The sequence below is a fragment of the Doryrhamphus excisus genome, linkage group LG20 (assembly GCF_037039965.1).
Source record: "Doryrhamphus excisus strain RoL-2023G ecotype Guam linkage group LG20, RoL_Dexc_Guam_v1.1, whole genome shotgun sequence".
NCBI lineage: Eukaryota > Metazoa > Chordata > Actinopteri > Syngnathiformes > Syngnathidae > Doryrhamphus > Doryrhamphus excisus.
The window spans coordinates 5552723-5578663 of NC_136376.1; the positions used below are offsets into that span (position 1 = coordinate 5552723).

The following is a 25941-nucleotide window of genomic DNA, read 5'->3' on the forward strand; positions in this document are numbered from 1 at the left end:
ATTCATTCATTTTCTACCGCTTTTCCTCACGAGGGTCGCGGGGGGTGCTGGAGCCTATCCCAGCTGTCCTCGAGAGAGAGGACTGGTCGCCAGCCAATCAGTCGCCAATTAACCTAGCATGTTTTTGGAATGTGGGAGGAAACCTGAGTACCCGGAGAAAACCCACGCATGCACGGGGAGAACATGGAAACTCCACACAGAGATGGCTGAGAGTGGAATTGAACTCGGGGCTCCTAGCCGTGAGGCCCACGCGTTAACCACGCGTCCACTGTGCAGCCAGAATTTAACATTCATTCATTTTCTACTGTGTATCCTCATGAGGGTCATGGGGGTGCTGGAGCCTATCCCAGCTGTCTTCAGGTGAGAGGCAGGGTACACCCTGGACTGGTGGCCAACCAATCACAGGGCACATATAGACAAACAACCATTCACACTCACATTCATACCTATGGACAATTTGGAGTCGCTAATTAACCTAGCATGTTTTTGGAATGTGGGAGGAAACCGGAGTACCCGGAGAAAACCCACTCATGCACGGGGAGAACATGCAAACTCCACACAGAGATGGCCGAGGGTGGAACTGAACTTGGGTCTCCTAGCTGTGAGGCCTGCGTGCTAACCACTTGAATATATTACCATACTATATTTAATTAAATTGATTTGTTTTTAATGTACAAGAGACCAACATTTCTTTAAAAAGAAAGCAAAAATCTGTGAATGTGTTTGCATGCAACGTCCCGTGCATTAAAATGGCAATGCAACACAATGCAACGCAAGCAACAAAGCAGGTGTCAATAACGAAGTAAAGCAGCAAAGGATGCCGTGGCTGCTTTCCAGCCCTTCCCTTTGGTCAGGTGTGTTGTCATCCAGAGACGCGTTGCCGCCGGGTGCTGCAGCTTCTGATAACTTTTTTTTTTTTTTTTTTTTTTTTTGTTTAGACCTTTTGATTGTGAAACCTGCACCGCGCCTTGTGTAACTCAGCCCGGAGTGAGTGGCCTTTGAAAGATGTTTGACGGAGATTAGATATGTTTGTGTTGTCGGCCTGCTGGCTGATGAGATGTTGCAGAATGACGAGCAGGAGTACGTGTCGGAGATGCATTGCTCTAACTGGATTGTGTTTTGGACTGGTCAGTTGGGATTTGGAATTGGCAGTTTCTACATGGCAACAAATACAGTGCTAAATTAAATTGATGAAATTTGTCAATTGAAATCATTTTCCTCATACGTAGTTGATCAAACAATTTAGTTCAAATACCCGATTTTTTTTAATGTGAATACTCTAAAGCGCTGAAAAGAACTGCTAGCATGGCGTGTATATAACAATGTGACACATTAATTATGTTTGCCCTTACCAAACAGGATACATTCTGTAAAAAAACACTTTAAAAAGTGTCTGAAATTGCAGTTTGATTATGTTTTTAAAGTGTTAAAATAAGTATTTGTCTTGTCTAATTTTATTTGAATAGATACCTTTCAAAGACGTCATTTACCACAGATTTTATTTCTTTGGAAAGTACTTTAATAGTGCTTAATTGTCCGTTAAATACTTTATTTTGAATGATTTGTCTCATTTGTGTGTTGTTTTTTTTTTATGTGGTACAAATTAATGTTAATATTTGTTTGGCCTTGACCTCAATTCGTAGCTCGGCCTTGTTTGCTTGGTTGTAATTGTGTGTGTGTGTGTGTGTGTGTGTGTGTGTGTGTGTCCACTTTGTGTGGGGTGTCGGAGCAGACTTGGTGCTCGGAGCTACATGTCTGCACAACTCTGACGGCTGATGCAACTCTGAGCCAAAGAGGTGCAACAATACAGCAGTGGCCACAATATTAGGGACACCTGCACACTCAGCCTCGTGGTATCTTTTTAAAAACATTAGCTTTAACAAAGGAAGTGATGATCATTTTTTTGAATTACGCTTCTTATTATGGGTGTAGTTTGCACACAATGTTACTCTGGAGATCATATATAGATATACAGCCTTTATACCGACCGAAAAGCCGCATGTATTATTATACTATATACCAGTACATGATTTGATGCATTTCTTCCTCTAAGCAGTCAAATCGGATGCAGTTTCTCATTCAGTAGCATAACAAATTGTCTCTAAACCTTTGACTGGTACTATAAAGGGGGCATCAAAACAAGGCAGAGTCTCCAAAAAGTAGCCATTAAAGTTCTCATAATTGTTTTTTTATTTGCATATGTTGGTATGGACATCATTCACCATCATGCAGGACTGAACAAGGTGAGAATTTTTGTGAATATTTTAGCAAAAATTCTTATTCTACCACAAGACTTTTCCTTAAATTTTATCCCTTGAATTTTTTTTTAGGACTGTTTTTATTTTATGACTTGGTTTAGTTTAGTTTATTTTTGTTTAGTTTAGTTTAATTTTTTAGTTAAATTGTTGAATTTTGTTTTATTTTTGTTTATTTTATTTCAGTTTAATTTTTAATTTAATTTAGTTTTTGTTTAGTTTAGTTTAGTTTTTTTGTGGTGTGGTGTTGTGGTGTTTTATTTGATTATTTATTTATTTTATTTTTGCACACAGGAAAACGGGCCTGTGTTCAGTCATGTATGCAATACATACAAACATATGCCAATAAAGAAATGTCATGAAAAATATTCAGTTGTAATTTCAGTGGCGACTCTACCTTTTGTTGATACACCCTGGATATATATATTTTTTTATAAAAATGGCTACTGTACGCACAAGTGCGCATACTACATGTACACATTGTGCAACATCAGAGCCAAACCTTTTTAAGCCGTTAAGGGGAAGTGAATTTTGCACGCTTTGTCTAATTTTAGTTTTTGCCAGGCGAATGTTTCCTAGCATGCTCTCTGTCAGCACTTTTTACAACTATATATACAGTATGTGTGTTTTTAAAGGAATGGATGTGACCACCACGGTTTAGTGGTCGGGGGTGGGCGTGTGGCTCGCAGGAAAGCAGCCATGAATTATGGGAGATAGTGACTTGAGGTGTGACCACGGGATCTCATCTCCGACACTGGCATGTATACACGAGCGTGCATGCGTGTGTGGGAGGGCGACGGCCAGATAACATGACTCCCATGTCAACACCTGGTTCCTGTAAGAGTTGTTCAAGCTCTCCTATCGTAGTATTTTTCATCAGCTTTATTGCTTGCTTTATTGAAATACAGCAGAACCTTGGTTAGTGTCATTCAGCTGTTCCAGAAGATCCAACTCCAGACAGACAAAAATGGTAATGGTTGAATTTCATTTGAACATGCATCAGATTACAATTGAATGCATCACATAATCAGTTCACAGTTCCACATGTCCAAAAGGAGTAGGAAGAAGCAAAGCTTATTAAATCCTACCCCCCCATCTGGTACTTTTACAATCAGTAACTGTTTCATTTGTTCACTTCCTGCTTTCCTAATATAATTTTTTAAAAGAATAAATTGTATTATTTTATAATTTTTATATATTTTTTTATTCAAATATTTTTCTAATTTTTTTATAATTTAAAAAAAGAATAAGTTTTATAATTTTTTATTTTTTGTCACGTACCGAAGTACGAGGTGATATGAGCATCCAATGCCATAATGTGTACCATAGTAAGTGTCAATATAGTGATATATATAGCACATCATGACTGGTTCAAGACTCTTCATCCTTGTATTTAGCAAACATCAACTGCTTGTATTGTTTCTTGAATTGGCTCATCGTTGTGCATTGTTTGATTTCCTTACTCAATCCATTCCATAGTTTGATTCCAAAATGTTCAACCTAAAAACGTGTTTATATATTTACAGCTCTAGTATGACGAGCAGAAAACACTTGCATGTCAATAGAAATAAAGCATGAACGTTTAAAGTTGCTTCTTGTTGACAAACGCCATGTGGCAGCGAGCTAAACACAGACACCGCCTTCGTGTTTTGTCACGCCGTGTTGATCTCGCCTCCACATGGTGTCTTTCAGTTCCTGTCAATCATGTCTTCAAGTTTATAAATAACCTCAAATGTTAATTTATCCTTTTCATTCATGATTTATATGCCTTTAGTATCGTTTTATGCATATAAAACTACAATTGTAAAACAATAAAAAGGTGTTTTGTGGTAATATTTTGGAGACTTATCAAAAAAAACGACAGCGTCACATATTTATATTTATTTATAAAGCCCTTAATCACGAAAGAGTCTCAAAGGGCTCAACCGCCGATCATCAGAGACGAGCGACGGAGCTGACTTCCGGTTCCTGTTTCCATGTATTAGCAAGCTGCTAATAAGGAGGTTGTGTAATTAAAAATACATTCACAACACAGGTTCTTCTGTATTTGACTTTTGTACCACAAAAGTCGGATATTTAGGACGTGGTGGTCCTCTAATGACCTTGGTTTCGTCTCTTTCTCCAAAGATGGAGCACAGCATCATGGTGGACCGCCACCCTGACTCGCACACATGAACTGTGTGTGTGTGTTACTTAGACTGATGGACATGTGTTAATGAGCTGTGTGGATTGTGTGTCTGAAAGAAGAAGGGGTGTAATTATCTGAGCGTGTGTTTTCGCAAATGAACACACACACACACACACAAATAGACATTTAGGAGACAAAGCGTGAACAAAAAGCCAAAAAAGAATGTAAATATGTAATTATTTTACTTGACATACGTATATTCCTTTCAAATAGTATGTGCTGGGGGCTGCACGGCGACCGAGTGGTTAGCGCGCAGACCTCACAGCTAGGACACCCGAGTTCAATCCCATCCTCGGCCATCTCTGTGTGGAGTTTGCATGTTCTCCCCGTGCATGCGTGGGTTTTCTCCGGGTACTCCGGTTTCCTCCCACATTCCAAAAACATGCTAGGTTAATTAGCGACTCCAAATTGTCCATAGGTATGAATGTGAGTGTGAATGGTTGTTTGTCTATATGTGCCCTGTGATTGGCTGGCCACCAGTCCAGGGTGTACCCCGCCTCTCGCCTGATAACAGCTGGGATAGGCTCCAGCGACCCTCGTGAGGATAAGCGGTAGAAAAGGAATAGTATGTGATGTAAAAACTCCATTATCGCCACAACGGACTGAAATTTTACATAAAATATTTGAACAATTATTGTATAAATAATTTATATATATATATATATATATATATATAAATTATTTATACAATAATTGTATAATAAACACAGCTTATTTTTTCAGGTAAATAAAATTGCATTCGTTTCTCAAAAAAATTAAATAAAAAAACATTAAAAATATATATAAAAATGCATTTAAAAATTGTATAAAAATATAAAAATACAATAAATTAAAAATACACTGCCCACGAAACAGAGCTTTCCAATGATGAATGACATAAGCAGGGCTTTGGTGTACGGTTCAGTTTAAGATGCATGAATAGTAACAAAGATTAAATACAAAATATTAGTTTATTATTATTATGCTGGTAATCCTTCACCGATATCCCACCAATGAAGGGTTTTTATTTGTTTTCCTCCAATATCTATAGAATCCTTAGTGAACACTCATCTGCAGGTTGCTGTGCTGTAAATGAATGTGTGATGACTCTGCTTGATTTTTCCTACTGGGCTCTAAGCGACGTTATTGTTTGTACCGTCACATCAGACTTCGGTGACTTGGAATTATCTCCTTTTTTTTGTGGGGCCATCCGTTCACTTTGAACTGTTTGGTTTTCTCTATCAACTTCTCTGACGTTTGAGCAAACCATGGTTCTCTCATTCACCTCTCAGCAAGTAAACAAAGTATTTCATTGGCTCATTTTCAGTGACATCACCGCGTTTGCTGTCACGTAAACTGTAATAACTGAAGTAATTATGCCCGCAAACTGCCACTGCGATCGGTCCCCGAGCATGATTATATGTTATTATATTTCCCCATTCACTTCAATTGGTCACGGGGACGTAAAGGGACATCACTGCGTCCGTATCCGGACCGAGGTCTGCCATTTGGTGATGGCTACTCTGTGTCAATTTTTTTTTTCTCTCCATTGTGTCGGCTATCGCTTTACTCATTCTTTTCAATATGCCAACGTTTCTTTGCTAGCATGTTTTCCGTCGGCACCCTGTCTAACAATGCCAGTGGCGGTCATTGTTATGATCCGGTACGGATAGATTTGTCAGGATTTCCGTATTTGTTTGGCAAAGTGTTACAAATACCCTTCCTGAATAGGAATACACTCCATATGAGAATTGGCAAGGATGGACATTTTGCACTGCTGGATCTTAAGGTTGGAAGTAAGAAGAAGTTTTCAAGTGTTCAAGTCCAAACAACTGAAACGACTGTAATAGGTTGGTCATCAGCTGATCAAGAGTTTAAGACCATAGCTAAAAACGACCCCAAATCCACAGTCTGGAACTGATGCCCGTCCTGTTGAAAAAGCCAGTTATTACCACACAGACCAGGGCCTTCAGTCATGAGGTATTTCCACAAAGCCAATAGCCGTTTGACGCTCCTGCACAACCCGAGGCTCCATTGTTCCATTGAAGGGGAAAAGCAACCCCAGATCATGATGGTGCCAGAAAAAACCTCCTCGTCAGGACCGTCAGGGTTACATTTTTGTCTCATCAGAGGAACCTGCCTCCATTTTTCATTGTCGCATGTTTGATGCTCTCATGTAAATTCCAAATGTGTGATTTTGTGGTGCTTATTTTTATTTTTATTTTTTTCTTCTTAAAACCCTTTTCTCGCAGATGTCGTCTGATGTTTATTGGGCTGACGATCATCCCATGTCTTGACGGACAGCCAGTTGGGTCCTCCAGCTGACAATTTCAACTTCAATTTCCATCAGGTGATACTAATTTGAGATTAAACCCGATATAATGATGTTAGTCATTACTTAACTTAATATTATGTGTCATTGAAATAATTTTTTTTGCATTTATTACTTAACATAAATGTCAAGTTGAATTGTAATTGTTTTACATTGCAGTTGAGGTCATTGCTTCCTTTGGATGTAGTCGCAGTGCAGCAGTCAGGGTTGTTATTTATCACATCTACAGTATGTGGTTAATTCACACCATGAGTGTCACTGCGATGTAGTAATGACACGCCGGCCCTTTAAATTTCTGATGTGTGATATGTAATTATGAAGGCACTTGTGTGCAAGTTAAAAGCTTCCTCGCGTTGTCCTGGGGAATTAAACTTTGTTATGATGTCAAATATTGGTCATTCCAATGAGTAGTATTTTGAAGAGGTGTTTAACTATATCCAATAAATTTTACATTAAACTTTATTGGAAATATTTAAATGTTAAGTGCTGGTAAAATAACATTTCTTTTAGAATGAAGAGATAATATAATTCCTTCAATTCCATTTTTACTTGGTTGATTGTAATGTTAGTCCATGTTGCCGTTACATACTGCCAGTGTATTTTTTTATATTAAAAAAATATGTAAATATGAATATTTCCTAATTTGCAAATATATGAAAATGTTCTAGTCAGTTAATCTGTAAACAATCATTTCAATTACATTTGACTAAATATGAATATTTCCGACTTTGCTCTAATGGTGGGGGGTGGGGGGGCTGCGGGGGCTGCCCCCCACCATTAGAGCAAGAGCTTATTAGCTCTTATTATTAGCTTATTAGAGCAAGAGCTTCCGCAAGAGCTTATCAATAATCAACACAAAGTGTCATGTAGAAAGATGAAAAAAGCTTTATTTACAGCTTAAGCAATTAAACAGTTTAATTACAAGATCTTCAGTGTGTAATAACATTAAAAACAGACACAAAAAGTAATACATGCTGCTACAGTCATACTGGGTCATTCTTTAGTTCCTTTCTGCAGTCCTGTTGGACGAAATGTTGTTTTCATCCTCATACAGTTACGTCCTTTGTACTTAATGCGACAAGTTTGAAGAACCATGAAAGTTTTTAAAGCAAAAACACAAACCTCCAGCAGTGTTGATGAGCAAAAAAGAAAAAAAAAAACAAAACCCTGAACGTCACATGAAACAATATGTGCCGCCCCACCGCTGAAAGCAGACCGTAATTCATCGTCCGCTTTGCTCCCTGCACACACAGACTGCCACGCTCTCCTTTTGGCTCTGCACACACGACAGCGCTTAGACATGAGGTCTTAGGTTTCACGGGGCGCCACGTCCCATAAGCAAAGTCGCTGTCATGGTCACGGTGGCCGGACAGCAACGCAAAAGAGCAAACGTGCGCCTGAGATTTGCTATGATCTGACATTTAAAGAAACGGCTAACTTTGTAAAATGGGGCGGGGCCACAGTCAAGGGAAAAATAGTCTTGAAAGTCCTGTTTTGTTTTGGTTAACTTTGCAAGCGTGACACAAAATGGCCAGAAGATCCGGCATTTATCCACCTTTTCCTTTTACACAGAACAAAGCAATAATTCTGCGTTAATTGCTTTTAAGATTGAAAATCCGACTGGTCTATGCCTCTGCAGTTTTGTTTTGCGATGAATCAACTCTGTGAACAAATTGTCAGGTATTTAGCTCATTAGCTAACTTAGCTAGCTTGTTCAATCCTCTCTCGTGAACAATAGAAATTAAGTATGGAGTGTTATTGGAGCTGAAACTAATCAATATAATCAATTAAAATGAAACGCTTATTGCAAATGTTGACCTGAAATCAGAGAAGGCATTAGCTGTATAGACTCATACACGCGGGAAATGATGTACTAAACGCAGAAGCATAAACCGGGCTTTTCAACCTCACATTCCCTTACACACAGGCGCCCTCACGTCTGTTAATTACCAGTCCTGGAACTTTTCTGACACACCTTATATGATCTCCAGCAAAGTAGTGCGAATGTATAAGACTTCCATCCATAGACATTTTATACATAATCACCATAAAATGTATCATTCATCGCCTTATTCTTTCCCTTATGGGTTCAACTATGACACTCCCGCTTTGACCGTCACCCACACGAGGACTGGACATTGAACGCAACGTCAGTGAAACGTGAACTAAGGTGCAGAAGAATGAGTAGAGATGGTGATGAAAGTCAGGATCACATGTAAATCGGTGATGCAACGCTGTTGACACAACTGTGCAAACATCCCGACGCGCAGCAAACACGCTTGGGTGATTTTGTTTTAACGACTATGGCGAGGAGCAACCATTATGAAACTATTAAAATATTATATTTTGGAACCATATATATTTTTTTAGAACCTTCCATATCCTTAGACAAGATGACATCAGCTACAATCCCAACGTGCGTACAGAACGAAAAACCTTGACGGACATCAAGGAGCAACTTAATTTTGGAAAAACTACCACTGAGACGGGCAAATTAGACGGACGCCGAAAAATCAGTGCAACTGTGGTATGCTAAGTCGTTAGCATGGTTGCACTTAGCAACCAAGCTAATATAGCATAATAGGTACAAACCACAAGTCATGTTTCCATTGAGCAGTGGATAGCTATGACAGCTGCATGTAAAATAGCTATAACCAAATATCAAAATGATCATAATCAATGTCGCTGTTTGAGGAAAACAAAGTAAACTTAGTTCAGACTACATTTTTAAGTCGATTTTGTAAACTTATGACCAATTTGGGAGTGACTTAAGTTTTCAATAATTTCTGTAATCTTCGCAAACATTGCTTGTTTACTCGGTGTATAGTATGTAAAATGTTTTTTTCAATAATAGTTATTAAAACACAAACAATTTTGGCCAGTAGTAGTAGTTTTGGGTTAAAATTTGGTGTGCTCCGATCAATCGGAGCATGGTGCGAACTAGCCAAATTCACATCATATAGACACGTTTTAATTGTGTAATTGTGCAAAATTAAATGTCCTAATCCAAAGGTAAGCCTAAACGTTTAATTTGTGTTTTCCAATATTAGCTAACCATTCATTCGCTGCTCAGAGGTCTCCATGTCTTGGAGCGTTTACGATCCGACGGGCAAGAGCAGACTTGGCGAGGGCATGAATCACCGCGCTAATAAATGGCTAGGACAAGCCTGTCAGGAGACGGATGTCTGACAGCCGCTTTCAGTCTGTCGATGATGACGGCGTGCATCCAGAGGCTGAAACCGAGAACGGAGAAGGAAAGTGGTGTTTGATCGCCGGTCCTAGAGAGAGAGCGCAAACGCCCTTTTGTGGAGATGTTGTGGAGGAACAAAGAGCTTTTTTGTTTGCTTCATATTTCCACACTAAGGAAGACTTCATTTATCCAAACTCCAGTTTGGTACTGATGTACTGTTTGCTTTGACACATCATTTAGTCTGAATTTCATGGATTTAAAAATGGACAGCAGGCATTGGAACGGTAGATGTTGCATTTGGGTTATGACACGGTCAAAAAAATGTCCCTTTTTGTCTTTTAAGGGAATTGGACCCACATAATTTAACAACCCCGGGTCTGCAGAGTTGACTGGACACGGTGTTCAGAAACAATAGGTCAACAAAAGAAGAACCTAACAAGGGAATGTACAAGGCACGTATGGATTTCCACAGATGGCATCTTTCAGGAGGGAGTGCAAATTCCCAACTTTTTGGTTGCGTCATAAAGGCTCAGAGACCATGAAAAAACACAGGAGGTGCAAAAGCAAAAATCCACATATTTTAGAGTTCCTGATAATTCCATTCAAAAAAAAAAAAGTCTGAAGCTTGAAAATTAAGTTCATAAAAAAAAAAAAAAACTGAAGACACGGACGCTACGTCTGCTGGGTATTCTGGCGGCTAAACCTGAGGTTGGTCCAGCTGGCCGTTGGCATCGCCGTGCAAGTACCGTCCAATCAGAAAGATCAGGACGCCCATGCAGATCAGGAAGGCGGGTTCCTGGTGGATGTGCGGCAGCAACTGGTTCTGATGGATCACGACGCGCCTCCCCGCCACTCTCTGTATAAAACACAGCAGGAGAGATTGTTGCATGCATGTAAAATAGTCTGGTACACAAATATAGAAACATCACATTAGCTGACCCCGAAATAGCCGCGTTGTGTTGATGGTGATGTCACCCATTTGGGGAGGATGCTAATGTTAGCCTCGTGGCTGGAATGGTGTTTACCGTGGTTATGGTTGCTGTTTACCCCTGAGTCACTCATTTTAGTCATTTTTAAATGGTGGCACTTTGTTTCGCGACAGAAAGACTTTTCTTGTTCTGTGTTTCTGCAGGCAAATGTTGATTTTGTTGACGCTATATGCTAACATTGGTGTCCTAGTTATAACAGCTTTATGGCACACTGGCCGTGGATATTTTGGAAGACTTGGAAATGCTTATGTAAAGTATTACCAGTGCGGAAGTGGTTAATTTAGCAGCCACTAAATGTTGCAAACGCTCCAATCATAGCGCTGCTGTGATTACATGCACAGGAAGCAGGTAAGTACAGATGTCTACATCCTGCCTCTTCACTTCTTTTTAGCCTCACCAGGTGTCATGTCCTGCTGTCACATTTATTAAAATAATTGGTAGTTACAGTGAAAATCAGGTATGTCCAAATTCTGTAACTTAATTTCAAGGAAAAGTGGAAATCATATTCTATATTTCTATAACTGAATACATTTTCCCATAAGAAATCATGTAAATCCAATTAATCTGTTACAGAAAGCCAAAAATGTTAAAACACATTTTATAGTTTTAGGGGTTATATGCTGAAAAAAATGAAAAATGCATATAAATGACGAATGGAAGGGTAAAGAATGCCAACTATCTCACAAGAAGTTGGACTTCTGGACATGCTGAAAAGAGTGCGGAATAGGATAGGAGGAAAATACAACAGGAGCAATATGCTTTAATAAGGATACAAAAACGCTACAGTGGAATGGCGCCAGGTGGTTGGAGTGAAATACGCACGAGTCACTTAAGTTTTTATGTCCAACCTTGTATGATGATCATTAAAATTCAAACAAAATTTGAACTTGGAGTGTGTAAATGACAAATGAGATATAATATATAATTACGTTCGCTACTTCGCGGATGTTACTTTTGTGGACTATTTTGGGAACTAAAGTTTGTCAATTTACAAACAAACTTTTTTTTGTAGAATTGGAAGCTACCAAATGTCCAATGAAAAGCATGTACTTGTATCTCCAAAGTTTTATTTTTCTAATATAGAAATATATAATATAAAAATCTAATATACACCATATATAAAGTAAGATTTTGGGGTAAATGATGTGCTTTTCATTGGGCCGCAACATTTCTAACACATGATGCCTAATCCACTATGCTTCGTAACAAACAAATCTTCCACCGAATGTCAAAATGATATCATCCACCATCAGTTGCATCTGGGAAAACCAAACTGTGGGATTGTGTGCTACGAGCCACAAGTCGTTGATGTTCAGTTCTACCCACCGCAGACTAAATCCATCTCGTTTTAGGCGACTCCCAATACGTAACCACATCTCCCACTCGGCTTCTCTGACACACTTGGCTCTAGATGTGACTATAGCAGGTGTTTTGGTTTGCTCTTTATCCTTTGGCACAGGATCATCGCCATTCATTCTTGTTGCATCAGCGGCAACCCTCATGAGGATACAGTACCCTTATCGTAAACAACCTTGACCACCCTTGTCAGTGGAGATAAATACATCTACTTTATCCAAGTTGTCTTCACACAACACGACTGGCTGCTAAAATATTTGCCAATGCGTGAAAGTGAAGCCAGCTGCCTTACGCAATTATGCTTCATGCTATTAACTCACAATAGGTTGGAATTTGTATTTGTGTTGGCAGGAGGACCTCCTGTGTTGGCTTGAAGCCTTTCGGATGAAGCCTGGCCGGATGGATTGTCAAAAACGCCGGGCCAAAAGGCGGACATTCAAGCTGTGTGGTCGGTTTCGGAAAAGTAAGGCAAAACCCACAATAGATCTCTAATTCCACGACAGGAAACAGGTGAGAGGAAAGACTGGTTTTCTGGGTTATGAATCACATTCAGATTATAATTCTGACATTGTCGAACGCATACAGGTCAGAGGCCGTGATGAGCAAGGCGCTCTTCCTGTGCACAATAATCCCAAAGTCAATATGTGATCCCCAGGAGGCCAGTTGAACGTAAGTTGAATCTTTTGTGCTGGAACCCTTTGAACATCTTAATCATCACCAAAGTGAATTTCTACCCAAGAAGTGAGGCATTATCGTTCTAAAATCAAACTGACTTTCTATCCACGTGATGCTTAATGTTCACCGCCAAAGAGATTGTTTGTGAGCAGAACACACGTCAGAGTCTTAGTTGGATTGTGTTCAAATATTGTAGCAGTACTTGAGATGATGACTCAAGAATGATGACGTTATGACATCTTTTGCCTCATACAGGTCATACAGGTCATACAGGTCATACAAAAACAGACAAACCTGAGTTGACTGTATTAAATGTCATGTTTTTTTTTTTTTTTTACTTCAAAAATTTTTGGTCAGAATTTTGCCCCCAACATTTTTTTTTATTATGTATTTTTGGCAGTGTTTAATTTTGGTAAATAACTTTGCTTTGGTATAGATTGTATTTTCCATTTTTAGGCTTTTTCCACCGAGGGCCACATACTGAAAAATGAAAGTATATGCAAGGGCTAGTAGTTGGATACTTCAAGGACAAAAACTGCATTTCAGCTTTGTGGTATAAGTGAAAAAGCCTATTAGAAATAAAAACTTTTTTTTTCTTTTTTCTATTTTTCAAAACCATAAATATTGTAAATTCAAATAATGTAAAAATAAATAATTTTGACTTTATTCCCTTATTATAACTTATTACCCAATTTTTCCAAAAAATACAATTTTATTTTATTTAGTTTCTCATAATACTGACATTAAAAAGACATCTTTTTTTTACTTTATTTCAACTCCATGAAACTAAAATGACATTTGTCTTCATATTAGGAGTAGCTTATTCTTGTAGAATTGCAACTTTTTTCTTTTAATATTTTCCACTTTATTCTCGTATTTTCTCGTAACTATTTCAACATTCTAATTTCCTCTTTAATATTATGACTTTATTCCAATCCTATTTTGTCTATATTCTCGTCCTATTGTACATTTTTCCTTCACCAAATTTTTTGTTTCTCATATTATGACTTAATGTCACCACTGTTGTAAAGACACCTTATCACCAGTCTCGTATGTCAATCATTCTCTACCCAAGCAATGAGTAACATCTGTTACTTTATTGCTACGTGTTCACAAGACTCCTTCTTTCTGTCCTGCCTTGAAGAGGATACAATTAATTATTATTATTATTGACGTGCTATTACATAAAACAAACGCATTCATATCAAAACATTGATTTTCTACCTCTTGTTATTGATCTGTCTTTTGCTGGAAAAATGGATTCAGTCAGCCAGTACAAAACATGTGATTTTGTTTGCTGGCCACAACTTACTATGCTGCTTTCCAAAAATACCTCAGTGAACAGGGCTACACTTAAAAGGCGTACACACACACACACACAAATACACAAAATGGCTCAAGCTTTGTTATGTTATTTCCCTGTCCGTCTTTCCCTTGCAGGACACTGCTTCTTTGCTTTGTAGTGGATGTAACTTTAAAATCCCTAAATAGTTCCATCCATCCATTTTCTATGCCGCTTGAGGGTTGCGGGTATGCTGGAGCCTATCCCAGCTGTCTTTGAGTGAGATGCAGGGTACACCCTGGACTGGTTGTATATCGTACAATATTATTTTTAATTTATACTTAATTTATACTACTTTATACTAATTAAAGAAATCATAAAAAGTTGATAAGAAATTCAGTTAAATGACCTTCGATAATTAGCAACCCGGCCATGAATGATAATTTGGGTTTATTCTTGCACATAATTTTACTTAATAAAAAAAATATACAAATGATTACATTATTTTTTTTATTAAAATATGATTCTTTTGAATTACGTTTTTTTTTTTAAGTCAGTCAAATGCCGATGCATTATTAGGATTCTTGGCCATTGATATTCCAGATTTCTAAGTCTTAAACATTACCTACTGAATGTAATGTAGCTATCAAGTCTATTTTCTCAAGCCCTTAAAGGGCTTAACAAGCAGACAACAGTAGTCGATAGACGGCATCCCCTGATCTGAACCCCCCTCCGGGCAAGGAAAAACTCAAAACCTATTAGGGAAAAAAAAGAAACCTTGAGATCCCTCCAGGATGACCAGGCTGCAATGTCATTTTTTCTGTGTTCTATCACCCCTAAGTAATTAGGGAAACTACTCTCCTTAACTAAAACAGTCGCACGTGCCGCTGAAGGGTTAAAAATGTGTCCGCTGTCAACCCCCCCTTTGTCTTGCACACCAACAACACACACTCGCTGACACCCGACGGGTCCACAATGTTCTTCTTGAGTTATTTCTGTCAGCAGCGTTGCGCCTCCCACTGAAAGACGACAAGCGTGTGTATTGGCGTTTGCAGCAATGCGGTGCGTGCGTGTGCACATGTGTGTTTTGGCAGGATAATTACACCTTGTGCAGTGCTCACCCAGCGCTCTTTAACCACAAGGCTGAGCAATAATGAATCTACACTGTCACAGGTACCAGCCTGTCACTCACACACACACACGCACATACATACACACACATACATGGGTGCCACACTGCGCACAATTACTGATGTTTGAAAACAACAAACAAGCGTGCACACACAAACGCGTAAATCCCACAGGCGCATGAAGGGCACACATCCACACGAATTGACCGTTATTCTGCACAGACTGAGGATGACACACATTGTCATTGGGGGGGTGCTGGAGTCTATCCCAGCTGTCTTCGTACGAGAGGCGGGGTACACCCTGGACTGGTGGCCAGCCAATCACAGGGCACATATAGACAAACAAGCATTCACACTCACATTCATACCTATGGACAATTTGGAGTCGCTAATTAACCTAGCATGTTTTTGGAATGGGGGGGAAACCGGAGTACCCGGAGAAAACCTTTCAGGTCTCCTGACTGTGTGGCCAACATGCTAACCGCTAATCCACTGTACAGCCCAGAAGTGTTAATAATCATGTACCTATAGTCATGCATCGTGTGCATACAACTCAAAAGATGCGTTTGATGTTGTTGTTTTATATACTAATTATATGCTCAATGTTAATACTATGTTTTCTTCTTGCAGTAGCTGGATGAGTGAAGCGCATTCTCCGCATCAGTCAACGGTGGCTCCAAACCCAGGACCGATCCACGACCAAAGACACACAAATGCCATGAAACATATGCAACAAGGAAATGATGCAATCACATAAACTCTGCTAGATCCAAACCAAGTACCGTGGAACCTTGGTTAGCGTCATTAATTAGTTCCAGAAGGTCTGATTCTCAACAAAACAGACCAATTTTTCCCCTTCAAAAAATAATGTATATCCAACTAATCCATTCCAAATGTTAATGCAGAACATGTTTTTATAGTTGGTTACATGCAGATAACAATTTGAAATGCGTATAAATACCTAAAAATTACTGGACTGGACTGATTCTTGACGACGGTTCTGAAAGACGGCCTCGACCACCACCACTTTCCTGTTTTGACATGAGTTGTTTCTCACAAAAAGGTACCAAAAACAGTTGCAAGTACCAGGATTTTGACAAAGAAGGTCAACATTATTGAACTTAAGAAATAGCTCATGACAAAACAGGAAGATGGTGTCTGTGTGGTGTCTCGCTGCCACATCGTCTTTGGAAACGGTAGTCTTCAATGAGAAGTAACCTCAAATGTTCATTTAAACATCTCATTCCTCATTTGTGCATTTATAATTGCATTATGCACGGCATATTGTACGCAAATCAGAGAACATGTAAAGTGAGGCAAAACCTTGCTGAAACAGCATAGACCAGTGTACCAGCTCAAAAACAACGTATGCTGGTCTATGTAGACCAGCTACCAGCATATGTTGTGTTTTGGTGCCTGTATGCTGGTCCTCCCGACCAGCGCGTGTGTACGCTAAGACTTTCGACTGTATAAAAAAAAATTGCTGCCAATGCCAAAAACACACACAAAGCCCAAAAACCACTTCACGCAACAAAACAGAAATTGGTGCATGTGAGGGAGGGAGTATAATTTGCACGGTACACGCTCTTGAAACCGAACCTGTTTACTCTTGTAGTGCAGCTAGCTAAATTGTCCATATAATTTGATTAAGTTGTCAACAAACGACTATTTTACCCTAATTTGTGCTCTTGCCTCTTCTAGTTTACATTCTCATGCCCACCGTGCTGACCAACTGCAGGAGAAAGCAGTGTCACGTGGCTTGTCATGATGTGTTCAGGTACACTTGCAATTTTGACCTTTTGAACAAAAACGGCATTAAAGTTTTAGGAACTAATTCCACAAAGTAACATGCAGTTTATATGATTATTGCTCATGCATCTTAACAGAGCTGCAAGCCTCATTTGATTGCCGTGTGCACGCCGCAACGACAAAAGTATTTTATTGTATAATGAAGGTGATTAGAAAATCCTATAAGCACGTCTTATGACACCTGGCAAGAGAACAGGGAACAAGGCGCCACCTTCCTCTTTTTCTCGGCCGACTCATTGTTCTTACAGCGTGGACAAACACACGTGCACACTTTCGGAATAATTCAGTACCTAAATACTGGATGCTTGCCACTAAGGCACACACACACACATCACACCTTCTTCTCGTTCTGACTTCCCCAGTCATGTGAACAAGTGTTGAGTCACGGTTGCGACTTATCACGCTATCGCACTCTTCTCCAGCCTCCCCGTCGGCTTCCTCTGCAGCTTTAATCTTTGTGCCGAGGGCCGAGTCATTGTGAGTTTTGCATGACTCGCATGAACAATCTGATCACCGCCTAAGTATTATTACTGCAGATGTCTGAGAGTTGCTACTTTAGGTCGTTAAAATCCAGTTTTATGCGCCGGGTTATGGACACGCAGCATGTGTGGAGAGCCAGGGGGGCAAACCAATGCAGTCATTTGCTCACAGTAAAGCTGGAGAAGCGGCTAAAGCCTGTTAATGATGGGCTTTGGGGCAACGTGAAGCTTTGCAACATCTACCAAATAAAAAAAACAAAGCAAGGAGTTCATCTTCATTACGGTCTTGTCACGCGGTTTTGTAGCTACTGGCTGTCCTCCAAGTAGCTGGAAGTCACTACCCCATTATCTCATTTGCATAATCGGTAATTTCCTGTGTGAAAAGCAAACACCTTCTCATCCTATTTAAGTTAAAAGTGACTAACAAAGTTACATTGTTCAGTCGCGACCAAGTAAGCTAACAAGCTAACACGTCAAGAGTTAAACACCGCCCCTAGTGTTAAGGCAGAGAATTGCACTTCAACCACCTTGACAAGCCTAAATATAGCGACGAACTTGGTAACACTGCTACCGTGATGCGAATCATTGGAGCTGAAGCCCAACGTCAGCTCTCTGAGGTAGGAAGAAGCGGCAAAGCTGAGGATGATGCAACAAACTGAAATAACGTCCAGGAAACCATTAAATTGCCTTTTTAAATAGCTTTAAACATGTAGCATGATGTAGAAACTCGTACTAAAATTCATTTAATATTCATTAGCACAACAAAATGAATGATACGTAAGTTAACATTTTCATGGACTGTTGCTGTTTCCTTAAGATATGGAACGGCACGTAGTAATGCTACATTAGTATTAGCAACAAAATGGCGGCCTGGCTACTTCAGCTAGCAAGAGGCAGCAGCGTAAGCAAGGAAGCTCCCCCTCTCTTCTGACCAGATCCCCAAGCCATCTTAGCTAATTTCTTTTTTTGTTTAAAGTTAAGATAGTTACAGCTTTTCGTGAGGGTTACGACCCATAAAAATATACATTTTTTTTGACACATCTCGCTCCCCCAACGCACCTGCTAGCTAGACGTTGAAGTTCTGGATCATTAGCTAGCTCACTAAAATGTTATTGTAGCTGTGAAGTTTTACAATGGCTCATTGTCCTTTCCAATGTCCCTGTCCTTTCTCTGCTTGGTGTGGCATAATGAGCGTGACTGGCAATATTTATTTTTAGTAATATTCCTATTTGTGTAAGCCAGGTTGTCAAACTCCACGTAAAGCCTGCAGCTAGTGTTGACAACGTGTAATATGTGTCGTTATTGATTTAAGTCATTGTTTGTTTTGCCTGACGTTGCCAATTATTTTTTTTTTACTAGTTTTAGCTTTAGCTCAGAGCTGTGTTGTTGACACGCTGACAGGTCACCTTGTTGCTGTTGACAGGTCTTCCAAACGCTACGGCGTCAGACTGACAGCTTAGCGGAAGAAAGGCGTGTGTTTGTGTGGCCTTTTAATGAAATCTGGTTTGCGGTATCTGAAGTTAATTACAAGTTAAAAGGGTTTCAAAGGTTCCAGACAGTGGATGGAAACACTCATCAAGCATCCCGATCCATTTTTCATCTGATTAATAAGAATGGTGTAGTGTTGTGTTTTTCCTGAGCTTTTGGTCAGCTGCTGAACGGCTTATTTTACTCTAATAGTCGTACACAAATCGATTACAGCAACATTTTTTTGGGGTCACTCTCATTTCTTCTTTTTGGAGATCCTACAGTCCAAAATGCTAATTCTTCACTACTTCTGCAATTTCAAAACATTTTGATCAGGAGTGTATACTATTCATTGTGTTCAATAAATAACATTAATTTCATCAACTCGCACACACTGTGCATATCTTTATTTTACACACAGCTCGGTGCTTGCTACATGTTTTCAGCAAAGTGAGCGGTCTTGTTAATCTACCGTCTTTGCTCATGGTCCACTTACCCTCAGGATATAGTTGTTGTAGTCATCTCCGATGTGTTGAAGCTCTCGTCCGATTTCCACGGCCTGCATGGCCTCCGCTGCGTCTTGTAGCCTCGTTCTAGAAAGCCCGGAAGAACTTTCTGAAACAGGCAGGAAAAGGACAACACATAATTCTCGATAAAATGATCAGAAAAATTAGTTCCTAAGAAAGTCCTGGCATGGAGAAGATATTCACTAACGCCATTCATCAAAGTAAAGAAGGGAGGCGGCAAGGGCAGACTGTCCCGGCCAGTAATTACACAACTGGGGTGGAGCGTCTCCAGTGGAGGACGTCTCCGCGTGCAGTCAGGTTTCTGGTTTGAAGGAGCAAAATAAATCAAAATAAGCGGCGGAAACTGTCTGCTGATGCATCTTCCTGCCACAGGAGGAGGAAGTTGTCGCCATGGGAGCCGTGAAAGGAGCCTAACCGGTCACAGATGATCTCGATGACAGAGACAGGCCGACGACTAGCTAGTGTGTGTGTCTGTGTGTGTTTATCTCCCCTGTCAGTGCTATCTGATGAGCATTGAATAGCTTGTGTCTGCGCCTCACAAAAGGCCGGCACCACTGTTTTGACTGCAACACATGCATGCTAAAGTCCATCTGGATCAGCATACTTAATGAACAACCATGTTTTGACTCCTGAAAATGACACACACACATAATCATTGTTAATCATTGCCAGAATAAAAAAAATCCATATTTGACTGTAGTGTTGTGAAGGGTTCCATACTTGCTTAGATAAACCTGCATAATCTTAACAGATCCAATACAAGCGCTTTTATCAACAAATCTGCCCTTACAAAGATAACAAGAATGGCTTTTCCAAGACCAAACAATACCAGAAGATAGTGTTACGTGCATCCCTGTTAGCTTTGCGGCTAGTTGAGCATCGTGAGATGTTAAGTCAAACGTACCAGAATAGCAACAAACAGCTCAGAAGGCATTTTTGTGTTAAACTGTCATGTAAACAGGACGATATTGTTCCAATCCGGTCCCATTAGGAGCCATGGACTGCCAAATCAATGATGGAAAGGATATGCCGCCAGCGAAGTGCCATAGATGTAAACGCTGTGCCACTCCAGTCCTATAGGGGGCAGTAATTAATAATTATAAGCCGAAACTGAATCTGTTCTACTCCAGTCCAATCGTTTTCTTTCTCTTTGGGCTTTTCCCTTCAGGGGTCGCCACAGCAAATCAATCTCCTCCATCCAACCCTGTCTTCTGCATCCATCTCTCTCACACAAACTACCCTCATGTCCTCCTAAATCTCCTCTTTGGTCTTCTTCTACGCCTCCTACCTGGCAGCTCTAAACGTAGCATCCTTCTACCAATATATTCACTAGCTCTTCTCTGGACATGTCCGATCCAGCTCAGTCTGGCCTCTCTGACTTTATCTCCGAGGTCTCTCACATGTAATGTCCCTCTGATGTACTTGTTCCTGATCCTATCCATCCTGGTCCTGGTCAGAACCGAAGCATCCTCATCTCTGCTACCTCCAGTTCTGCTTCCTGTCTTTTCCTCAGTGGCACCGTCTCTAGACCAAACATGGCTGGTTCCACCACAGTTTTGTATACCTTTTCTTTCATTTTAGCTGATAGTCTTCTACCACGTATCAGGCCTGAAACTTTTCTCCACCCACACGATTCTTCACCTCCTTTTCACAATCATTGTTCAAACCATTGTTCTGAACTGTTGACCTCAAGTACTTCAAATTCTCCACCTTGTATCTCTTCTCCCTGGAACCTCACTCTTCCACTTGGGTCCCTCTCATTCACTCACATGTATTCAGTCTTGCTGCCAACCCTCCCCGTCCTTTCTTGGCTGCATAGACCATAAAGAAGCAAAGTGAGCCTGACTGGCACATTTTATTAATGGGGATTTCCAAATCTGCCTAGCAACAATTGTACTATGTGAACCATCTGAGCAATTCTTTTATCCTGCAGTGATGCTGCCAGCTATAATTCACTTTCACTTCCACTTTCACAGTCAGTCACGTGGACAACGTTGCATTTTGACCGTGGTGTCATACGTTCTCGCAGTTGGTTGGTAGAGTCCTACCGTGTCTCTGCCGACTCTCCTGATCATTTCTCTGCTGTGTTGGGCAGTTTCGCCTTCACAAATAGCAACAAGTGGCCAAACAACGTTACTGTACAAACAATGCCAGCAATTATAATTACACTGACACTACACCTGCCTGTTTTGCACTTTTAGAACATTAGACTGTCCAGACTCCTTTTGGGTAAGCTGTTGTGACTCATGTACTTTCAGATTTTACAGTAATAACACCTTGTCTGTGTTAGTATGCTACAAGTAATTAAATCACATACCTCTATTTTGCTATTTTTTACATTTTTTGAGTTCTTGTAAATCAATTTTCACTTGGTTGCAGTGATTCTGACAGGTTCTGCGTGGGGGGCTCACCTTGGACCTCGGCTACGCGCAGCAGGGCGTGCTGTAGCACCTGGGCGGAGGGGCTGGGGGTCTGCGTAGCCCGGGTAGCCGTGGGGGCCCGCGGGGAGAGCGGCGAGGTGGGGAGCGAGTCCCCCTCTGAGAAGTATCCGCTGGAGGACCGCCGGCACGGGAAGTGGAATGTAGATCTAGTCTCGAACACGCCGCGGCGCTCCGGAGGCAGGGGGGCGACGCTGCTCCTGCGGCGAGACGGCGACCGCGGCGTGCCCCCTCGGTGTGCTCCTCCGCCTCCTTCTTCCTCTTCGGCGACGGGCCAGCAGAAGCCGGAACCCTGCTCTCTGCGGCTCTCGGTCAACTCCGGACCGGGACGTCCTGCACTCGGCTCCGTGGTCACTGCGGTCCCATGGGCTCTGTTGGGGGGAACACGACGCTTTAGTCGCCCTGTTGACGCTGCGGCTTTTCCCGCTGCAGCTGCGGCGTACCCTTGCCCTCAATCGGATTATTTTCACCGCCGAATGGAACCTAATCGTATCCACTGCAGCAGGTTGAAATTCCGTTTCATAATCTTCTCCCTATCTTAAATGACACAAATGCCCAGTCAGAAAAGGGCAGTTTTTGGTGGAAATTCCGGATAGTCACGCGAAGGCGAAGGGAAGCAACTTTAAACTGCGTCACATGCCGTGTCAATCACTCTTTATAATGTCTTTTTGTCATTTATTACAGCAGGTATACTTTAATTTTGACATTTATGATCAACCCTCACGGTGAAAGCGGTGGACTTTCTCACTTGGAGTATTATTATATTTAAAAACACGATATATAGAGGATAAAAATGCATCTCTTCCTGTTTGTCCAGACTGAAGTGACTTCCTCGGCTGACTCACCGCCACAAATAATGACTCCCTGCGTGCCAAAATGGCCGGACATTATCAGATTATTATTACTGACTCGTTTAGCACCAACTTTGCCCTGCTGCACGTTTGTGTAAAAATACACAAATGTGTTTTAATGACTATTTTTTACATTAAATTGCATTTATTATTATTATTGGCATTTATTGTGGTGTTGTATTATTGTCCTAGACCAAGACGGTCTTGCCGAATTGCAGCCAAGTGAGCTCTTTGCGCCCCCAGCAGGACATTGCACGCATTGCAGCGGTTCCCTCGGCTTCACTCCAAAACCGGCGTCTACCGGCTCCCGTCTCTGGCTTTTGTGTCATATCTTGACTTTACCAGGCTGTGGAGACGCACCAAAACATGCAGGTGAACCAGTCTGCTCCAATTTGTGACGTCACCCAACAACCTAAGACGGGGTCAACGAACTCAGTGACCTCAAAAAGAAGAAGCAGCCTTTTAAATTGTCTTTTTTTAATTTATATGTAATTAACTGAGTTGATTGTTTGATTAATACGTAAATAAATGCGCATTTTGGATCCAGTCGCACTAAAAACAAGCAAAAGTGCGAAATATATTAAAAAATATTCGTCTTAATTGAGTTGGGAAGTAAACTTGGCGCGCCTGCATTGCGGCATGACAGCTGACGGACCGGCTAGCTAAACATAATAAAGTTATATTTATACATAAATGTCTTCATAAGGACACCATCAACCGAGGGACTTACCTGGACGTGCTGTGCATGTCAGTGGTGACACATGACTGCGCGACAAGCTGCGTAAACACCCAATGTGAGGACAATTAAATGTTTTAAAGAACAATACAAGTCCACAATCGGACCGTTTTCAATTCCAATGTGGGTGACAGTTCCAAAAGCAGTAAATCCCAAAAGTTATCAACTAATCCAAAGTGTCAGAGGACGTAAACAAAGTCCAAGCAGCGTCTCTTTGTCTCCGATAGTTCCTATGTCCTTTCCTTGACCGCACAACTCCTTCACTACTAGCTTGCTGTCTGCTCTGTGCTGCGGGAGATCTTCTGAGGTCTTCTTTTAAAGTGGACGCTCCTCCCTCCCCGCAGAACAACAGCCCACTCCTGGAGCACTATCTCTCTCTCTCCTCTCTCTCTCTCTCCCTCTCTGGCCGGCACGCTCTCATTTTTGGCTTCTCTGTCTCCCCCTAGCAGCACAAAGTGTCATTGCAACACTTTTTTCAACCCACTTCCGGGTTTGTTATACTGTACTTGCATGAATGGCTTTAATAGATATTTAATGCTTTCTTAATACAGTATGGTAAATTACAATACTGTAGAATAGGCCACAAGTTGGCAACTTTTTCTAATAATATTATAACGTAATGTATTACAAATGGTTCGAATTTTGCTGTTTCACTTATCACAATTTTTCATAAATACACAAATTAATAAATGTGTGTATTTGAGTAATTTCAAGAATAAAAAAATAGCTAAATGAACTAAAATACAAACACAAGACACGCTAGCATCAAACTTGGTCACCGCAACAACAAGCTTTTATTGCAGGTTTGAATGATCTGAACAGGCACAATAATAACATAACTAGAACATTCCCGTGGAAATTTTGATGGACTGGCCACCTGTGCTGTGAACCTCGGGCCCGGTGTGCCAACGGCTACCGCGGTAGCACCTAGCAAGAAAGCCTCAAGTACGGAAAAGGTTGATGCAGTCCCATAGTGTCCCCACATCATGCCAAGTGTGTATTTGCCTTTAAACTTGAGTAAATTAGCCAAAATGCTAACATGCTAACGGCTACTGTGCTAACACGTAGCAAAACAGCCTCAGGTCTTGAAAAGTTTGGGGCAGTCCTACATTGTCCCCACATCATGCCACGTGTGTATTTGCCTTTACACATGAGTAAATTAGCTAAAATGCTAGCATGCTAACAGTCATCATGCTAGCACCTACCAGAGAGTCTCAAGTTTAGAAAGTGCCAAGGTTGTCCTGTAACATCCCTACACCATGCCATGTGTGTCTTTGCCTGTAGACATGAGTAAATTAGCTTAAATGCTAACATGCTAACGGCTACCATGCTAGAACCTAGCAAGAGGGCCTCAAGTTTAGAAACTGCCAAGGTTGTCCTATAACCTCCCCACATCATGCCATGTGTGTATTTGCCTTTAAAAGTGAGTAAATTAGCTTAAATGCTAACATGCAAATGGCTACCATGCTAGCACCTAGCAAGAAGGCCTCAAGTTTAGAAACTGCCAAGGTTGTCCTATAACCTCCCCACATCATGCCATGTGTGTATTTGCCTTTAAACGTGAGTAAAATAGCTTAAATGCTAACATGCTAACGGCTACCATGCTAGCACCTAGCAAGAGGGCCTCAAGTTTAGAAACTGCCAAGGTTGTCCTATAACCTCCCCACATCATGCCATTTGTGTATTTGCCTTTAAACATGAGAAAATTAGCTTAAATGCTAACATGCTAACAGTCATTATGCTAGCACCTAGCAAGAGAGCCTCAAGTTTAGAAAGTGCCAAGGTTGTCCTATAACCTCCCTACATCATGCCATGTGTGTATTTGCCTTTAGACATGAGTAAATTAGCTTAAATGCTAACATGCTAACGGCTACCATGCTAGCACCTAGCAAGACAGCCTCAAGTTTATAAACTGCCAAGGACGTCCTATAACGTCCCTGCATCATGCATGTGTGTATTTGCCTTTAAACATGAGCAAATTAGCTTAAATGCTAACATGCTAACAGTCATCATGCTAGCACATAGCAAGAGAGTCCCAAGTTTAGAAAGTGCCAAGGTTGTCCTATAACCTCCCTACATCATGCCAAGTGTGTATTTGCCTTTAGAATTGAGTAAATTAGCTTAAATGCTCACATGCTAACAGTCATCATGCTAGCACCGAGCAAAAGAGCATCAAGTTTAGAAACTGCCAAGGATGTCCTATAACGTCCCTGCATCATACATGTGTGTATTTGCCTTTAAACATGAGCAAATTAGCT

At 40.8% G+C, this 25941-nt stretch overlaps 1 protein-coding gene and 1 long non-coding RNA gene across 2 annotated transcripts in view; one reads left to right on the forward strand and one right to left on the reverse strand.

Moving 5' to 3' along the window:
* The window catches only part of LOC131107756 (uncharacterized), a 59013-nt gene extending 38402 nt beyond the window's left edge, over positions 1–20611 (forward strand). The window contains exons 4-7 of the long non-coding RNA XR_009120327.2: positions 6675–6772; positions 12641–12799; positions 12875–12958; positions 16007–20611. This is a non-coding gene — a long non-coding RNA (uncharacterized LOC131107756). The remainder of the gene's footprint in view (positions 1–6674; positions 6773–12640; positions 12800–12874; positions 12959–16006) is intronic.
* On the reverse strand, positions 7617–23930 carry LOC131107755 (uncharacterized). Its single transcript, XM_078799342.1, has 4 exons — positions 23678–23930; positions 22070–22467; positions 19628–19746; positions 7617–10800 (listed from the first exon to the last, which is right to left on the reverse strand). The coding sequence occupies exons 1-4, from the start codon at positions 23692–23694 to the stop codon at positions 10642–10644; spliced, it is 693 nt and encodes a 230-aa protein (XP_078655468.1). The 5' UTR covers positions 23695–23930; the 3' UTR covers positions 7617–10641.
* Between the last annotated feature and the right edge of the window lie 2011 nt (positions 23931–25941).

Bases quoted from the DNA above. Each gene is read 5' to 3' on its own strand.
- LOC131107755 (XM_078799342.1), bottom strand. The intron at 19,747-22,069 runs GTGAGCCCCCCA...TGCCTGTTTCAG, and splicing joins GCGCGTAGCCGAGGTCCAAG to AAAGTTCTTCCGGGCTTTCT. The intron at 10,801-19,627 runs GTAAGTGGACCA...TGTTTTATACAG, and splicing joins ACAACAACTATATCCTGAGG to AGAGTGGCGGGGAGGCGCGT.